Source organism: Lampetra planeri, chromosome 14 (assembly GCF_965212315.1).
Source record: "Lampetra planeri chromosome 14, kcLamPlan1.2.h2, whole genome shotgun sequence".
In the NCBI taxonomy this organism is placed as follows: domain Eukaryota; kingdom Metazoa; phylum Chordata; class Hyperoartia; order Petromyzontiformes; family Petromyzontidae; genus Lampetra; species Lampetra planeri.
In genome coordinates, this window is record NC_136120.1 from 34243 (window position 1) to 52818 (window position 18576).

Below are 18576 nucleotides of genomic sequence, written 5' to 3' on the forward strand. Positions count from 1 at the left end.
GCCGGGGTCTGGCGTGCCGAATGTGCCACTTGCCTCGCCGAATATTCGGGAACCATCTAGAGGGTTCCACGAGGGGGTGTGGCTGTAGATGGAGCTTAGCTCCGCCGGGGGGTATATAAGCGGAGGCAGGAGAGGACTCGAGGTCGGTGTGCGAAGCCTCGGGTCCAGATTGCATTGCCGCTCTACCTCTCCTCGCCAATGACCATGTGGCGAACCTCCGACGAAGCCGCCTCTCTTCTGGGCACGCCACCAGCCAGCGGTGTGAACGGAGAGAGAGAGAGGGAGACGTGCCGCAGCAGCGGAAGGGGAAGCGAGAGAACTACCCAGAGAGAGAGAGAGCACAGAGCTGTGCAGACATTCTGTTAAATAAATGACACCAGTCCAGAGTCGTCATGGAAGTCGTTTATTACATTGGAGTCAGAAGTGGTTCGTCTGGAGACGGAAACATACAATGGAAAGAGAAATGTTCAAGCATCTCAAGAGGAAGAACCCACCTGTTACGTTTTACGATGACGACGGGGTGGTGACCTAGGACCTGCCGACCCCGGGATCCATGGTCCCGGTTACAGGAACCGCGGCTGGTGAAGTCGCTGCGCCAAAAGCGGGCGGCGCGGCTGCAGCTTCTTCGCCACGGCAGGTGGAAGACGGCTGGAGGAGGATGGAGGAGCAGCTGGAGTCACTGCGGACGGTGCTTCTCCAGCTGGTATCGCTCGTCACCTCGTCCGCATCGTCGGGCGCCTGCAGGAGGTACTGCCGAGGGGTGACGTGCAGAGGCTTCAGACTGGAGTCTTGGAGGTTCCCCCTGCGGAAACGACGGCCACAGTCGCAGGCGCTGGGGAGGCATCCGCCATTACGCGCACTGCGGAGACCATGCGGCAGGACGCCGCCATCTTGGGCGGCGCGGCTGAGATGCGGTCAGAGCCCGCCATTTCCAGTGAGCCGTGTGGCACGCTGGCTGTGGGGGCCACTGCTCCTGCTGGGCGACAGGGGGCTGAGCGCACCTGACGGCTTCTGCACGTAAAATAATTTATCGCTGCCGGTAGCGATTGGAGTACCTTCACTTGGAGATCTGAGGTTGCGTTCCGGTCGGTGCAATGGTCAGAGGAGGAGGCGCTGGTCGCTTTGCTGACCGTCCTGGACGACAACGCTCTAGCGGTCTTTAGATTGATTCCCCCTGAGAAAAAGAAGACGCTTCAAAGTGTTTATGCGGCGATGGCGAAGGTCTATGAACCACCTTCCGACACCCGACAAAAGTTTATGCAACGGAGAAGGGGGAGCTCAGAGTCTCCGCTCTACCTACCAAAGTGCCCTTATGGCATTGGCTGTGGCCGCCTACCCCGATGTTAAGCAGGAGGTCCTTGACTCGTTGGTCATGGACCGCATGTTGGCTTTGGCAAGGGACATGGGGGTGGTCTTGCCCTCTTGTGGGCATGATGTGCAGGCGTCCCGGTGGGCTGCTAGGTGTCTTCACGCCCACGAGAGCCTGCAGCGATGGTCCCAGATGGCTGCGTGGATGGGCGACCCTGCTCGGGATGGTGAGCCCGAGGGGTGGTTGCCGACTAAAGTGGTGAACATCCTGCCGGAGCACGCAACTGCTGAGGGCGATCTGGCTGCTGCTATGCCTCGTTGAGGTTTGGTGGTCCGCGTTAGCGTGAGGACGGGGGTGCCCGGAGGACGGCCGTCACCTGCTTCAGGTGTGGTTGCTTAGGCCACTTCGCGAGAGAGTGCAGGGGCTGCCCTTGATCGCCGACTCTGCCTGCTGCTCCGGCTTCTGCTGCTTCTCCGACGGATCACCATCATCCCTCACAGGGGAATCGGTACACGTCGGACATCCGGCCAAATTGGCCAGTTTAACACGTAGGCTTTCGCGACCAATGTTATTCATAATCAACGTTTTTGGGTTTAGATCGCGTTATTTATAAATGTGTCGTAACCCTCCACCACCCGACACGGCCAATCAGTAAAAATGTGTCACGTTGACAAAAGACAAATAGTTCACTGCTTTAGCCCACCGGTGTGTTGAAGCCACAACATTTACAATTTGAGTACGACGTTTCGCTGGTAATTGCATCCAGCATCATCGGGCAATTCGCCAGAATGGTGAGGCTCTGCTGTGTCTCCCGTTCTTATATAGAGCAGCAGCAGGGTGACGTCATGCATCTCATACCACGGGGCACAGTTGTTCGTATCACGATTCGGGGGCTGACGGGCTGCGTTCGGGGCCGCGTTGGCCTGTTTCGGTGACCCAATGGACAACTTGGCGCGTCGCGTGGTCGCGGTGGCTGCGAGATCCTCGGCGGTACCTGGTTCCATTCAAGGGGTGGATGTCCGCATCTTCGTTGACACGAGATCTTCCGCTACGATCATTTCGGACGTGATCTTTCAATTGTTATCGATTCCCGTTTCGCGTGTTCGTCCGGCCTTTGCTAATTGTGTAGCTGCTAATGGGGGTAGCATGGGCATCGTCGGTCAGGTGGACGCTCATATCGCGATCGGAGAGGTCGCCGCGTCGGGGCCGGTTCTGATCTCCAGGTCCTTGGCCGTGCCGTGCTTGTTGGGTACTGATTTCCTTGCAAAAATTCCTATAAAGATCTTGGTGGACCAGGGCTGCTTGAAAATGCCCTCTGGTCGCAATGTGTTCTTTCTACCCTCGTCGCTGGGTTGCTCACCTCGGGTTGCCGACGTGCAGGCGCTGGTCGATATCATGGTTGAGATCCCGCCAGGTTCCCAAATGCTGGTGCCGCTGCGCTATCGAAAAGGGGGTGGCTGCAATAATTCGGCGGCTGGGGTGCTCCTGACCCCATCTAATGCTGCGACTCGTGGTCTGACGCTGGTCGGCACTCAGCCAATTGTTCGCTCCGAACAGGACCGTTTCTGCAGGTTCTTAACGGTGGTCCAGATGAGGTTGTTGTTTCCGCCAGCACTGTTTTGGCCCATGCCACCACCGCCTTTACGGAACGCGCCGAGGTGGAGCCGCACCTTAGGTGGGGGCGACTCATATTTCTCCTGTTTGGGACGATAGATGGATTACAGAGTTGTGTCGTGAGAATTTGGCATTGTCGCCCGAACAATAGAATGGGTTGCGCGCGCTTCTGCGTGAGAGAGCGCCAGACTGTGGATGTACGTCCCTTTTGTCTCACTACATTGACACGGGCGGGGCCAGTCCTATTCGCCAAAACTCGCACCGGTTGAACCCAGGAGAGAAGGAGCGCGTCCAGAGCGCTGTCAGTGACATGTTGGCCGCAGATATCATTTCACCATCTAATAGTCCTTGGGGCATGCCAGTTGTGTTGGTAAAGAAAGACAGGAACCCCAGGTTTTGTGCGGATTTTCATAAATTAAATAAGGTTTCGGTGGCCGATGTGTATCCACTGCCGCATATGGATGACTCCCTTGATGTGCTGTCCAGGGCGCAGTACTTTTCCACTCTCGATTTGTCTTCCGGGTTTTATGCAGTTGCCACTGGACGACTCGTCGAAGCCGAAAACCGCTTTCCGCATGCCTCAGGGACTCTTTCAGTTTCACTGTCTTCCTATGGGCTTAAATTCGGCTCCGGCTACCTTCCAACGTTTGAATGAGCTCGTGTTAGCTGGCTTGCAGTGGGATACGTGCCTTATTTATTTGGACGATGTGATTGTTGTAAGTTCAACAAACACCTCCTATGCCTGCACTCCGTTTTTGAGAGAATGCGCTCTGCCAACCTCAAGTTTAAACCTAAAAAATGTCATCTGCTGCAGAATTCGGCATGCTATTTAGGTCACATGGTGAGTTCCGACGGTGTTGACATGGATCCGACAAAAACTGCTTGTGTCCGTGACTGACCTACCCCCACATGTGTGGGTGTTCACAGTTTCGTCGGCTTCGCGTCGTATTACCGTCGATTCATGCCGAATTTCGCTACGGTTGCTAAGCCCTTGCACGCGCTGACTGCCAAAAATCAGAGATTGAAATGGGGTCCTGAGGAGGAAGCGGCGTTCATGGCACTTCGCGCTCGTTTGCTAGATGCGCCGATGCTCCAAAATCCCGATTTTTCGTTGCCGTTTATCCTCGACACTGATGCCAGTGATACGGGCATAGGCGCCATTTTATCTCAGTCGAAAAACGGGGTGGAGAAGATGGTCGCGTACGGCAGCCGTGTTCTTTCCCCCGCGGAAAGTCACTATTGTGTCACCAGGAGGGAACTGTTGGCCATTGTCTATTTTGTGCACCTGTATAGGCCTTACCTTTACAGCAGTAAGTTAATTGTCCGCACTGATCATACGGCTCTCAAATACTCGTTGAAGGTTGAGCAGCCAGCCGGCCAGCTGTCTCGTTGGCTCGAGATATTACAGGAGTTCTCGTTCGACGTCATTTATCGTAAGGGTTCCCGGCATTGTAACGCCGATGCACTGTCTCGACTGCTGCCGGTGACTCATTGCATGTGTTTCTCCGGGACAAGTCGTTGCTCGCCTGTTGCTTCACTGCCGCGAACTGTCATGTCTATGGTGAACGAGTCTCCCTTGCAGATGTGCCGGCTGATGATGCGTTGCAGTTGCCCCGCTCCGTATGGATGCACGAGCAGCTGTTGGATGACTCCTTAGGGGCTCTGTGGCGTCAGGTGGAACAGACACGTGAGGGTTATGTCAGTGGAAGGTGGTCGATTGGCTTTTCAGGAGGGCCTTTTGATGTGGAGGGATGATATATTGGACCATTGGTGCATTGTGGTTCCCGTTGCTCTCCGTGACGGATTGGTTCACGTGTTGCACGGTGAGAAGTTGTTGCACCTTGGTGTTCAAAAGTCCTTGCTAACGTTGCAACGGGATTATTATTGGCCCGGTATGACAGCCGACGTCTCTCAACTTATTCTCTCCTGTCATGAGTGCGCCCGGCGGAAGCCGCCATGCCTGAAGTGCCATCCGCCGCTGCAATCTATTTCCGTTATGCGCATCAATGAGTTGGTGACTTTCGATGTCCTGGGGCCCTTCCTGATCACTCCCAGGGGTAACAAATACCTTTTGGTGGGTGTGGAATATTTTTCCCAGTGGCCGATGACTTGTCCCTTACTTGACCAATCCGCATCCTCCATTGCTGATGCATTTTTGAATGGCAATGTAATGGACAAAGTTGCCCCGGAGCAATTGCTTACGGACCAGGGCGGAAATTTATCTTCTAAATTGCTATGCGACGTTTGCGACGCTTTGGGCACCAAGAAGATTAGGACGTCGCCATATCACCCTCAGACTGATGGGATGGTCGTGCATCTAAATTGGACTTTGACAGCCATGCTCTGCCAGACTGTGGATGCCAAACAAGCCGATTGGGATTTGCACGTGCCTAGCGTGCTCGCCGCTTACAGGATGACTCCGCACGCTTCCAGGGGGTTTTCTCCATTTTCTCTCATGTACGGAAGGGAAAATGTACCACCTATTGATGCTCAATTGAGATCGCCTGTTCGGGGCGCTAAATTGACCCTGCCTGACCATGTGCGGGACTCCCTGCGCCGGATTTCTGAGGCGCGCGAGGCGGCTCAAGTTAACACCGCTAACGGCGCGCAATGAGCGCTTTGCGCGCAGGTCCAGCCACGACTTGTCATGGTCCGTCGGCGACCGGGCCTGGCTGCATTGCACCTCTCCCAAACTGCACAAGCCGTGGCATGGGCAGGTTGAAGTGGTTGAGGTTAAGCGCCCACATTGTGTATGTATTCGGGCGGGTCGGCGTTGTTGGTTCATCCACCCGTCGTGGTTGAAACCCTTCGTCCCTCCACGTGTTGCTTCGTCATCCGATGAACCGGAGGGGGGTGCGGTTGTACGTTGATCCTCCGAAGATTTCTGTTTTTCCGTCCACAGCATCCGACCCCTGACTGCCGTCGCGGACGATGGCCTTGCCGGGTCCGGCCCTGTTACATCAGACCCCTCCGCTCTTCTGCTGACCGCGCTACACTTCCAGCCGCGCCTTATCAACGCGAAACGGGATATGGCTACCACGGAAGGTCCGGCGTCGCAGACCCATTCTAAAACGCCTCGATTTTGCTGTTTATCTTTGCTTTGGTTATTCACCTTTTAATGCCGGCTCGTACAGTTCGTGTTGCTTTTATGTCTGTTACACACCCTTGTCGTTGCCGCAAGGTCTTTTATTGCGTCTCTCCATTACTCGTCCATTTCATTCTTAGCCGGGATGGCTATTTTTTTTCATTCGGGGGGGGAAGGGGGGTGATATAATGAGAGAGCGCCACCTGGGGGGTTACAGGGGACATCTGCACGGCCACCGCTGGGTAACCAGTATCCAATCTGGAGTAGGGATTCAATCTAGGCCATGGGTAACGGGCGAACCTACGGGGAATATTCGGGAACGATCTAGAGGGTTCCACGAGGGGGCATGGCCGTAGGCGGAGCTTAGTTCTGCCGGGGGGCATATAAGCGGAGGCAGGAGAGGACTCGAGGTCGGTGTGGGAAGCCTCGGGTCCGGACTGCATCGCCGTTCTACCTCTCCTTGCCAACGATCACGTGGCGAACCTCCAGGGAAGCCGCCTCTCCTCCGGGCACGCCGCGAACCAGCGGCGTGAACGGAGAGCGAGAGGGAAAGGGAGACGTGCCGCAGCAGCGGACGGGGAAGTGAGAGAACTACCCAGAGAGAGAGAGCGCGGAGCTGTGCAGACATTCTGTTAAATAAAAGACACCAGCCCAGAGTCGTCGTGGAAGTCGTTTATTACAATAGTAAGAAGCAAAACCGATAAACCTACGTACTTCTCCCACCGAAATATTTGTTTCTTTTTGTTTGCATTTTGACTGCTTGTGTTGTGGTTATTGAAAACAATGATCCCTTGTATAAAGGTGTCAGTTTGTGTACCAGATAAAAGTGTAAAAACTTATTACTATATTTTGCTGCTGGTAAAGGAGGTCTCATAGTATATGATTTTTTTGCCCGTATTGAAACGGCTGTACACAGTATGGACATGAAAACTCACTTTCCTGTACAAGAATATAGGTAAACCGTATGGGTTGATGACAGATATGAGTGTGTCAAATAAAACCCCCACACACACAGTAAACACAGAGTCCCACCTATACAAACATTTAAAAATCTGCAACATTTAACATACGTTTATGCAATGTTAAATACATTGACTTAGAATCAAGAAAAGGAAGAAGACGGCAAAGGAATATACACCACACCGCAGTCAAATGCACGAATGGTGCACACCACCAGTCTCGATAGATAGCACAAATACCCCACGAACCCACCCTGGACCCCTTCCGGAACAACCCCATACCCCTGGAAACAGCCTTGACCAACCCAAAAAATACTCAAAACCTACCCAGAATCCACTTGGAACCAACCCAGACCCACCCAGGATACCCCCCAGGATCCCCCTCAGACCCACCCCAGACCTTGCCCAACCCAACCTAGACCGCCCCGGCCAGACACCAGACCCCCCGACCCCCCTGAACCCCCCTGGACCCCACCCGAACCAACCCCAAACCCATGCCGAACCCCCCCCCCCCAGACCCATCCAAAACCTCCCTGGGACCTGCCCAAACCCCCACTGGAGCCCCCTGCCCCTGGACCCACCTTGGAGCCCCACCAGATCCACCCTGAACACCCCCCACCAGACCCCCACCAGACCCCCCCCCCCCCAGACGACATCAGAATCCCCGCCCCCACCACACTTGCTGTTCTGCCTTCTACAGACCATTCAACCTATAATTTATAACACACGCAGATGTCTTAATGTACCTCCGATTAGCACGGTTGGCAACATATGGTGAAATAGAAGTTCAACATAGATACAACCCACGAACCTCGCTACCACTCTGTTGGATCACAGGCGCGTCTTACCACCGCCACCATCCCCAATGCACTGTGGTGCCTGAAAAAACCACAACCAGAAAGAATTGCCACCTTTTCTACAGACCAAACCTAGACAGGCATATTTCTCAGTCAGCCTAGGACCTTAGGTGTATCAAGACTGTGCAGTAAATAGTAATAAACTTCAACATAATTCCACCAGATCTCGGTACATATTCATTCTTGCCACCTCGACTGTCTTGAGTCGGAACCAGACAAGTGGCAATCCTACTGCCAGTGTCAACATTTTTATTTATTCGGGGGCTTATGCTGGGTGACAGTCACTCAGTAAAACACGTGCTCCATGAGCAAGCGTCCCTCGCTGTTGTCTCGCTCTTTAGGGAGCTGGGCATCCCCTGCAGTCTCGGCCCAGCCCTCATCATGGTCCAGCCTCCTCAGCGGCACGGGGGCCACGGCAGCGACAATGGCGGTCGCCAGGTCAGAGCAGCTGTGGCTCTCGCACTCCTCTGCAAGGCCCCGCCAGCCGGAAGAGGGACACACGGCGTCGTGCTCGATGACTTCTCGGAGACAGTCTAAGGAACAACCGTGGGGTGGTGGTGTCAGCACACAATAAGTTAAGGTACAGGTGCACAATTGCAATTGCTTGTTTACAGAACTGCTTGTGGAGAGACCTCCACTCGAGGGAGATCTTGAGAAACTGTCCACAGAGTATTTGGCCTATTTTTACCGACGTCATATAACAATACGAAAATGGCCAATCGACTAACTGTGGTGTACACCTTTATACGGCAGGGTGACCAAAGGTAAGATCATTTTTAGAGAAGCGTGGCCAAAGGTGGGAGAATTTAAATAACTTTTTCTGCTGCCATGCCGGGGAGAAGGAACAGTGTGTTTACTATCACACCATGGTAGCTAATTATCTTAAATTCGACAGTTTCATTTGTAAGACAAAGTCCGTGTGTTGTAGATGGTGGATCCAGAGCTGCTGGGGAGGACCGTGATGAAGGCGTGTGCATCATGGCGGGGGATTGACCTTACCTCACACTCGCCGTGCAGGTTGATGAAGGAATAATATTTCGTCTCACTTATTGCCGAGTTGCTGAAATTGGTTTGGGTGGCCCTTTCCAGTTTAGCTACGCAGATCTACAAGGCACTTGAGCTTCTTTGCTACAGAAAGGTAATGCTTCATTGAAGAGGAATGAAATGTGTTCAATAATTTATCACTGAATACTTCAATCATCACTATTGTATAGTTTAATCTGAGTCTATCACCATGAGGCACACTTGTAATGCTGAATCTTAAACCAAAGAAAACATAAAAGGCGGCACTTGAAACACAAGAAGCAAGCCGATCCCCAAGGCTTGAAGAGGTATTGTTGACAAAATATAGAACAAATGTACAAAAATATGATAGAGAGTGGGAGAGCAAGCAAGGGTAAGGAAGCATGAGAAAGCGAGATAGCGCAAGAGCCTGGCTAAGCGCATGGATGTGCGTAGAGTTCATGCATATGGCTTCAGCAAATAACACAGAGAAGTTCATGTGTTGACGTCTTTAGAATTGCGTGTGCACATACGCATGTCGTGTCCTACCGCGCAACTTAATTAGCGAACTAACAGTGTTCCTGGTCAGCGTATTCCGGTTTATGTGTATTTTTGTAGCTTTTCCAGCTTGCCCCGTAATCGAGTCCAGCTTCGAGAGGTTTTACTGGACTAACATTTGATTTTCCTCCAGTGCAATGAGCCATTCTCTGCCCCTGTTGGTGTATTTCGTATATTTATCTCTGGATCAGCACAAACGTCCAGAATCTTCTTAAGTGATATGTGTAGAGCAATAATTTCCTTTGGTGACTCTAAACAAACGGTGTAAATTCCACATTCCTATGGTCAAAGTCGGTCTATCCATGTCATGACCGATGCTCACTCTATACAAAGCAGCACACCAAAACTCAAAGGAAAATGGGAAAAATATGGTTTGGTTCCCGGTTCGTAACACAAAACCCCCTCCTTTTGTTTTATGTCCGCCTACATGAACCGAAACATAAAACGGGAAGTATTTTTTATGTAAACGCATAATTAATATTCTCCATAGTGTTAAATATAACTTGTACAGCAAATGTATAGATTGAAAAAAAAACATGTATATTCTTTTGCAGCAGCATTGCAAGCACAGTGCAGTTAAGAGTACCTATATAGTACTTATTTACGATGCGTACTGTACAGGAATCTCATGGTCTTAGCTGCGAATGATCGAGCCATAGCAGCACAAACGGTGAACTAACTGCACCTCAATAAACGTGACGCAAATAGCCAAATCCACAATGGGAAAACCCGCGATGGCCAAGGTTTTGGTGTACTTAATTTAATGAAATCAGACAAGTGAAGAGCTGAGTCTGCACTCAACTAAATTTTAACCTCCAACCTTCCAAATGCATGTTGAGCACTCTAACAGTGCCAAGCAGTTGGCTATTCATTGCCATGTGGCTGTGTAATTACGTGTTCTCTGTCGGAGAGATGCATTTGTCCTTCAGGGGCTCTATATGTCCCAATTGCAAATGTAGTTAATTGTTAAGTGCATGCTGTGCTGATCATGCAGCGGTGATGTACAGCTCACCTGGCCCGCAGCTGTAGATGGCACGCAGGAGCTGCATGGCGTAGCAAGTCCGCTGGGCAGACACCAGGACTGAGGCTACCAGTCCCAGGGATAGCATGGGGAGCCGTCCCCGCCAGCCCTGAGTGAGACCCCGGACTAGCTCCACGCTGGCACAGCGGAGAACCAGGTATATGCAGTCCTCTGCCAAAGCCATGGGGGCATTGATTAATTCATTTGCTTTGACCGCCAAACAGTCGAAAAGGCACAAGCACTTACTCATCTCTATTGGTGGCGCTGAACCACAAAAGGACATTCTTTAACTCCTCTGATGGGGGAAGGAATTTAAACAGGAAGGACTACCATTCACTTCCTGCAAATTTAAAGTAATTTTACCAACCCCGGGAAGATTTGTGTACATTGAACTTCCTTCAAGCCGTATGTAGCCAACCGTGCTAATCAGAGGTGTGGCCGAAGGACAACAAACTAAAAACAAAAAGCGGTTCTAAAGAAATTAGTTTTCAATCTAGATTTAAGAGTGCATAGCACCAGTGGCTTCCTAATACCAGGAAGTTAAGTTGATCTCAACCGGGAGTTGAACTCATGGGTTCTAAATTGTGAGTCATCTTTATCAAATCATAAAATATATCCATGCAACAGCTCTTCACTTAATTCACTTGTTTATATAACTTTAGACGTTTTAAAACCATGCTTCTGTACAAGTGCACCACAAGGAGCAGGTAAATTGCCACCTACTGAAATAAAATCCATGCGGCTGAACAGTGTAGCGTGTGCACAAAGCACGCATCATAACCTCACCCATGCTGAAAGAGTCACAGGTGTGGACATAGGCAAGAGCTCCCTGCACTCGGCCTTGGCAGCACAGGGCCTCGGCTGCCTTCCCGTGGGCACCAGACCCGGCAAATACGGCGTGTGCCAGCACCAAACACAGAGGGGCAGTCGTTGGCTCCGTCTCACCATACCGGCAAATCACATCTCCTAGTGCTTCGGAGAATGTTAGCCTGAATGCAGACACACCATCACACCACACACAAGCATCACCTCTGTACATAATGCCTGTATAGAAATCCCTTACCAACCGCGGACTTGCCCACCACGAAATTCATGTATACACGTTTTATTATCTGTATACCAATTTACTAAACGCGGCCTCTAAGCACGGGTCCGCAACACGCAATTTACAAATGTTGTCTGGATGCGGTTCTACTCCGCACCTCCTCGCCACCCGTGGGGCTGCATCGTAGCCTATCAGCTGTCCGTCTGCGTTGTTGTGATTTTCGCAGGCCACAGACCGTGTCGTATCGCAACCATAGAGGGAGGTGTACCAGAACTTACACTTGTAATGTAGTAACTCGGCGGGAGACGACTTCACGGGTAACACACTCTTTATTTTACCAAACTCGTTCACAGGTGACTAACACCTACTTTGTATCTCGGGTGACAAACACCCACTTAGTATCTCGGGTGACAAACACCCACTTAGTATCTCGGGTGACAAACACCCACTTAGCTACCCTGGCGACTAACGCCCACTGAGCTACTCGGGTGACCAACACCCACTTAGCTACTCGGCGACTAACGCCCACTGAGCTACTCGGGTGACCAACACCCACTTAGCTACTCGGCGACTAACGCCTCTGAGCTACTCGGGTGACCAACACCCACTTAGCTACCCTGGCGACTAACGCACACTGAGCTACTCGGGACACTCCCTGCCCGGGGTGTCCGTCTTGACTGTGGGTCCCCAGCCCGACCCACGTGGGCGTCGGACCCTGGGTCCCACAGTCTCGCCTCCGAGCCACACAGGGCCCCGGTCCCCACAAGGACGGCGGGACTAGGGGTCTCGGGGCACTAGGTCTTCAGCTCCGTCTTCTGGTCTTCAACTGGGTAACTTCTCCCCGAGTGCTCTCGCGCGTCCCCCTTTATACCCCACCTGCGGACGTCGCTGCGAGCACCCATCCTATTCGACCAATCACTGGGCGCTGGCTACGATCCTGTTTTCCCACATCTCAGCGTGCCTCAGCACCCACGCCGCGCCGCCCCGTCATCTGTCACTCCCGGCGCGCGCGTCCACACCACGCCCACAACGCGTGCCCAACCCCGCACCTCGCGCCGCCCCGTGATCCATCACTGTCACAGTCGGCGCACGTCAACACCACCACTACATCACCCCCTACCACATAGCTCGCAGCCGACCCGGCTGCTATAAAAATATACAAACCCCCCTGTGTGCCCCGTAACACAACACAACAACAAGAACAACAACTAACGTAACAACCAAACACAACGCGAACACTACCATCCGCAACCATCAACCAATGCCACCGCGACAACAGAACAATATATACAATCCGGCGAGTGACAATAGCAATGTGTATGCAGCAAGAAAAATAAATGGAAAATTATTATTTTTTTTTTTCTCTCTCGACTCGTGCAGCGTCCCATTCTTTCCAAGTGTCCCTACAACGGGACATTACCCCGGCAGAGGGGAACACCGGGCGAGCTCGGTGTCGAAAAAAAAACGTCTTCATGAAAATTGTTGTGCCCTAGCCCGAGTCCGCCTTGCCGGTCCGTCGTACGGCACCAGACGCGGTTGAACGTCCGGTGGTGCCGGCGGTTCAGGAAGACATCGGCCAGGCATCGAGGACCCGTGCGTGCCGCGGGGTTCAGGCTCCCGACGGTCAGCAGCCGTCAAGCCCGAGGCACCTGGGGGTGGGTCAGGTGGAGACACGTGAGGATCAGCCTGCGACACCTCCCTCCCCGAGTCGACGGTCACATCACACGCCCGGTCGTTACGGCACAGAACGGGGTCACACGGTGCCGCATAGGGCTTCAGTCGGGAGGGGTGCACGTACCAACGGCGTTTTTCCCATTTAATCTGTATACTCTGGGGTCGTGCAACCCGCACAATTTCCACCGGTCCCCTCCAAGGTCTCAACAACTTGGGGGACGTAGCCAACGGTGCATGTGGACAATGCAGCCAGGCCTTATCGCCTGGTTTCCAATCATGCGTATGCACCCTCCGCCCATGCAATCTCTCGTTCGCAATTTGCCGAGACCGCGAATTCAACCTCGCCGCCTCCCGCGCTTCAGTCAATTTGGCGATATTAAATTTGATGTGGTCTGCCAATTTTGATTTTGCACGTGGCTGGGAAATCCCCAGTTGGACGTCCATGGCCGGATCGGCCTCCCGCCCATACATAAGAAAAAATGGGGAAAACCCCGTCGCCGCATGAGGGGCCATTCGATAGGCCGCGAGTACCCCCGGCACCTGTAAGTCCCAATCAACCTGATCGTCGCAGACCTGTTGGCACAACATAGACGTAATCGTCCTGTTCAGACGCTCAACCATGCCATCAGTCTGCGGGTGGTAGGGGGAAGTACGCACTTTCTTTGTACCCAACAGGTCGCACACCTCGCGCAACAAAACGCTCGAAAAATTCTTTCCTTGATCCGTCAGCAAGCGTTCGGGGGCGCCCTTGTCCAAAACATAACCCTGGACGAAGGCGTCCGCCACCGCTGCAGCCGACTGGTTGGCGAGTGGCCATGCCATGGGCCATCGGGTGAAGTATTCTACGCCAACCAGCAGGAACCTATTTCCCCTTGGTGTAGCAGGAAAGGGCCCCAAGATGTCCAACGCAACCAATTCGTTTATGCGCGAAACTTGAATGGATTGCAGCGGTGGATTAGCTGCCAATGGTGGCGGTTTCCTTTTGGCGCACCCTACGCATCCCTTAAGAATATTCGCCACGTCGTTACCCATCCCCGGCCAATAATAGTCTCGCTGGATTAGGGCGAGCGTTTTGTGAAAACCCAGATGCATGAGCCGTTCATGAGCTGCCAGAACGACCCTACCCCGCATAGCAACAGGCACAACGAGCACGTGACGCCGGGACATGTTGTCCCACTTCATCAAAAGGCCCTGTCTGCACACCCAGGAACCAACCCGCGCATCCCCTACCTCGGGAGCGCCAACTTTTCGACGTAGCGTAAGTAGGGAGCTGTCGGACATTTGGAGACGGCCCCACTCAATGAGGGGCAATGACAACAGCGAATCCCTCCCCGTGGGGGCGTCGACTCCCGGGGTGTCAGTGGCGGCGAGTGCAACTCCCGGGGTGCCGGCGACCGGGGGTTTGCACCGCGCCGATCCCAACAAACATGTGCAGTCCGTGCACGGTGGCAACCGCGACAAGGCGTCCGCATTTGAGTGTCGCAATCCCTTGCGGTAAATCGTCGTGAATTGGTAGTCCTGAAGGACCTCCAACCATCGGGACAATTGGCCCGATGGCTGTGCCACGCGCATAGCGTATTGTAGAGCCGCATGGTCCGTACGGACCGTAAAATGACGGCCGTAAAGATACGGCCTGAATTGCTGTGTAAAAAACACAATCGCTAACAATTCACGACGAGTTACGCAATAGCGTTGTTCGGCGAGGGAAAGAACTCTACTACCGTAGGCGACCACCCGTTCAACCCCCCCGACCACCTGTGAGAGCACCCCCCCGATACCCGTGTTGCTGGCATCTGTGTCAAGCAAAAACGGTTGTGTGAAATCGGGGTAACACAAGGGGGGAGCCTGCACCAAGGCGTCACGAAGGGAGCAGAACGCAGCCTCCTCTTCCGCCCCCCAGTGGAACCGCACACCCTTAGCCGTCAAAGCGTGCAGGGGCCTGGCTATGGTGGCAAACTGCTTGACAAAACGACGGTAATAGGAGGCGAAACCAATGAAACTGCGAACCTCCGTGACCGAGGTTGGCGTTGGCCATGAACTGACGCAGTGCGTCTTAGCAGGGTCCGTCGAGATCCCTGAACGACTCACGATATGGCCCAAATACCTGACCGATTCCCGAAGCAGAAAACATTTAGCCGGTTTAAATTTAAGCTTAGCGGACCGCATCCTGAGGAACACCGCTCTCAGTCGCTGGAGGTGCTCCTCAAAAGTCCGACTGAAGACGATGATATCGTCGAGATAAATCAAACAGGTATCCCATTGGAGGCCCGACAAAACCAATTCCATGAGTCTCTGGAACGTGGCGGGAGCGGAATGTAAGCCCATGGGCAAACGGTTGAATTCAAATAGGCCACCAGGTGTCCGGAAAGCGGTTTTAGGTTTAGACTCGTTATCGAGTGGCAATTGCCAAAATCCGGAAAGCAGATCGAGTGTGGAAAAAAACTGTGCTCCCGCCAAGGCATCCAGCGACTCATCCATCCTGGGGAGCGGATACGCATCCGCCATCGAGATTTTGTTTAAGCGGCGGAAATCGACACAAAACCGCAAGGACCCGTCCTGTTTTTTTACTAGGACAATAGGAGCACCCCACGGACTAGAAGAGGGCGAAATGATATCGGCCGCCAACATATCATTAACCGCCGATTGCACATGCTCCTTCTCGGCTGGGCTGAGCCGGAAGGGATTCTGACGAATAGGGGCCGCGTCCCCTGTAGCTATGTGGTGGCGCAACAGGTCAGTGCAGCCGATATTGTACTTATGTTTGCTGAACACGTCAGCAAACTCGAGTAGCAAACCCCTCAATGCTCCCAATTGCACCTTGGACAAGTTAGCAGAACCGGCACACAACGAGTCCAACCACTCAGTCCCCTCATCACTTGGAGGATGCGACTCGACAGTGAAATCTGCTTGAGCCACGAGCCGTTCCTCAACGGGTAGCGGCGCGGCGTGAGCCAGCACCGTTCCCTGCGCAATTACGGCCGGCCGCGACCCCGTATTCAGGACCATTACGAACGGCTCACTGTCCCCTTTCACCATGGTTTGAGCAACCGCTAAGTCGAGGCCCCTTCTGGCCCTGTTAGACGGCCCCAACAGCACCCCCTGTGCCTCCGCACCCACCTCGAGTGGTTTCCTCAACCGAAGGGGTACCAACATTTGCGATCCCGGGGGCACCCTTACAGTGTGAGTTGCCAGCGCCTGCACCGTCGCACAAACCGTGCGTATTTTGGTAGGGCTCGACAAGAACGCAACCCGCCGACCTGACGGAAGCTCAATGCAGGCCTGATCTATAAGAATTTTGATGGGCATTTTGGACAAAAAGTCCGTACCTAGCAAACAGGGAACGGCCAGCGATGATGATACAAAAATAGGGCCCGCCAATTTGATGTCACCAATGCAAATAGTCGCCCGAATCTGGCCGATGATCCCCAGGGATCCCCCATTCGCCGCATAAAATGGCACGTCTACTGGCAGAAGGGGTCTACTTTGGACGGGAAGAATGTTATAAATGAGGTCCGAGATGATAGTGGCCGACGCACCCGTGTCCACAAGCACCCGGACCTCAACCCCGTCAATAAACCCCGTTACCACGGACGACCCGGCCGACGCAGCCACTATCCTGTGGGCCAATTCGGACCACTCGACTGCTTGCGGGCCGTGTACGGACCCCCCTCGCCGAAGTGAACCCCCGGCACCCAGCCGCGAACCCCCCACCGCCAAGCGGCGACCCGAATGTGCCGTGTTTGTGGACCGAACGTGTGAGGTGCCGCGACTTGCCGGGTTTTGTTGGGATGACTTGTGGGCCTGGTCGTCGTCCCGACGTGGTCCTGTGGCGCGCTGACGCGGGGCCCGGCACCCGGCTGCGACGTGACCCCGAAGGCCGCAGTTGTAGCAGACGACGAGGGACGTCGTAGGTTTCGGTTGCTCCAGCTTGCGGGATGAACGTGTGGGCGAACGACCTCCCATTCTCCACTCCCCCGGACGCGATGCAGCGAAGGCCTGCTCCTGATCCGCAGCTGGCTGAGGTTCGGCGATCGTGGCGGCCAGTGCCGCGTTCCCCGGCTATTTACAGACGACCCCCGGCTTGCGTTTGAGGACCTCGTACGCGTGAATGCTCGTGGCGATCGCCAGGGAGCAGATATCCATCTCGTCTGCCACATTGATGGGGACCCCCAACTCGTGGGCCAACGCCAGCAGCTGCTCCGTCACCATGGCGTCCTTCCCCTCCTTATCCATGCGGGGAAAAGCTGCGTCCGCCAAGGCGAGCAGTGCCGTGCGATAGGCGAGCGTCGTTTCTCCAGCCACCTTCCGCCGATCGTAGAACTGGTGGCGACACGTGGAGGGCGGTCCGAACACCTTCGCCATCAGGTGTAGTGCGGCCTGGAGCGTAGAGCGGGACGACCTTGCAGCAGATGTGAAGGCTGCAAGCGCGTCGTCGTCGAGCATCGCTGGCAACGCACGCAGGGCAGTGGTGTCGGACCACCCCGACATCTCCTGATGAGCGAGGAACCTTCGTTGGAAGGCTCCCCAGTCGCCCCCATCCGCCTTGAACGCCGACAGCGCGGGCAATCTTTGCTGGAGGACCCGATCGTCGTCGACGTCGGAGAGATTTTCCCGCGCTCCGCTGTAGTTCTGTAAAATGTCGGCTCGGTTGTCAGGCGCAAAATGGAGAGCTCCGGCGCGCGCTGATGACGTGGGCTGCGCTGCACGGAGGTCTCCGGCCACGTGGTGTCCGTGTTTCCCGCCAATCGATGGCGGCCCCTCAAAAACGGCGGCAACTTCCAGACTTTTGGCGCGAAGCGCCTTTTGGCGGGATCCCTCCAACGTCGCTTTCTCCACCAACCCCGCAGCCGTTTTTCCGCTCGCCGGAACGGAGATGTCCGCCAAGACAGCGACGGCGGCGAGTAGCAACTCCGCCAACCGGGAGTGTGCGTCTTGGAGGCTGGTGTCGGAGGCGAGCGGAGCGTCGGCCATCACCGCGAAGTGCTGCATTGGCGGCAACTCCTCGTCCACTCCTCCCGAGGTTGGTGTCCCTGGTACGCCGTCGTCGTCCCGACCTCGCTCGTGGGTACGGGTAGTCTTCCTTGTGTCCATACTTCTTGAAGACAGGTTTACTTCTGACGCCAGTTGTAATGTAGTAACTCGGCGGGAGACGACTTCACGGGTAACACACTCTTTATTTTACCAAACTCGTTCACAGGTGACTAACACCTACTTTGTATCTCGGGTGACAAACATCCACTTAGTATCTCGGGTGACAAACACCCACTTAGTATCTCGGGTGACAAACACCCACTTAGCTACCCTGGCGACTAACGCCCACTGAGCTACTCGGGCGACCAACACCCACTTAGCTACTCGGCGACTAACGCCCACTGAGCTACTCGGGTGACCAACACCCACTTAGCTACTCGGCGACTAACGCCTCTGAGCTACTCGGGTGACCAACACCCAC

The 18576-nt window shown here is 54.1% G+C and overlaps 1 protein-coding gene across 1 annotated transcript in view; it reads right to left on the reverse strand.

The window, feature by feature from the left end:
- Nucleotides 1-7639: 7639 nt before the first annotated feature.
- CLHC1 (clathrin heavy chain linker domain containing 1) overlaps nt 7640-18576 on the reverse strand; it is a 39960-nt gene continuing 29023 nt past the window's right edge. The window contains exons 9-11 of the mRNA XM_078600360.1: nt 11192-11394; nt 10397-10576; nt 7640-8357 (exon numbers count right to left, since the gene is read on the reverse strand). Coding sequence (XP_078456486.1) covers nt 8110-8357; nt 10397-10576; nt 11192-11394 — 631 coding nt within the window. The 3' untranslated portion in view covers nt 7640-8109. The remainder of the gene's footprint in view (nt 8358-10396; nt 10577-11191; nt 11395-18576) is intronic.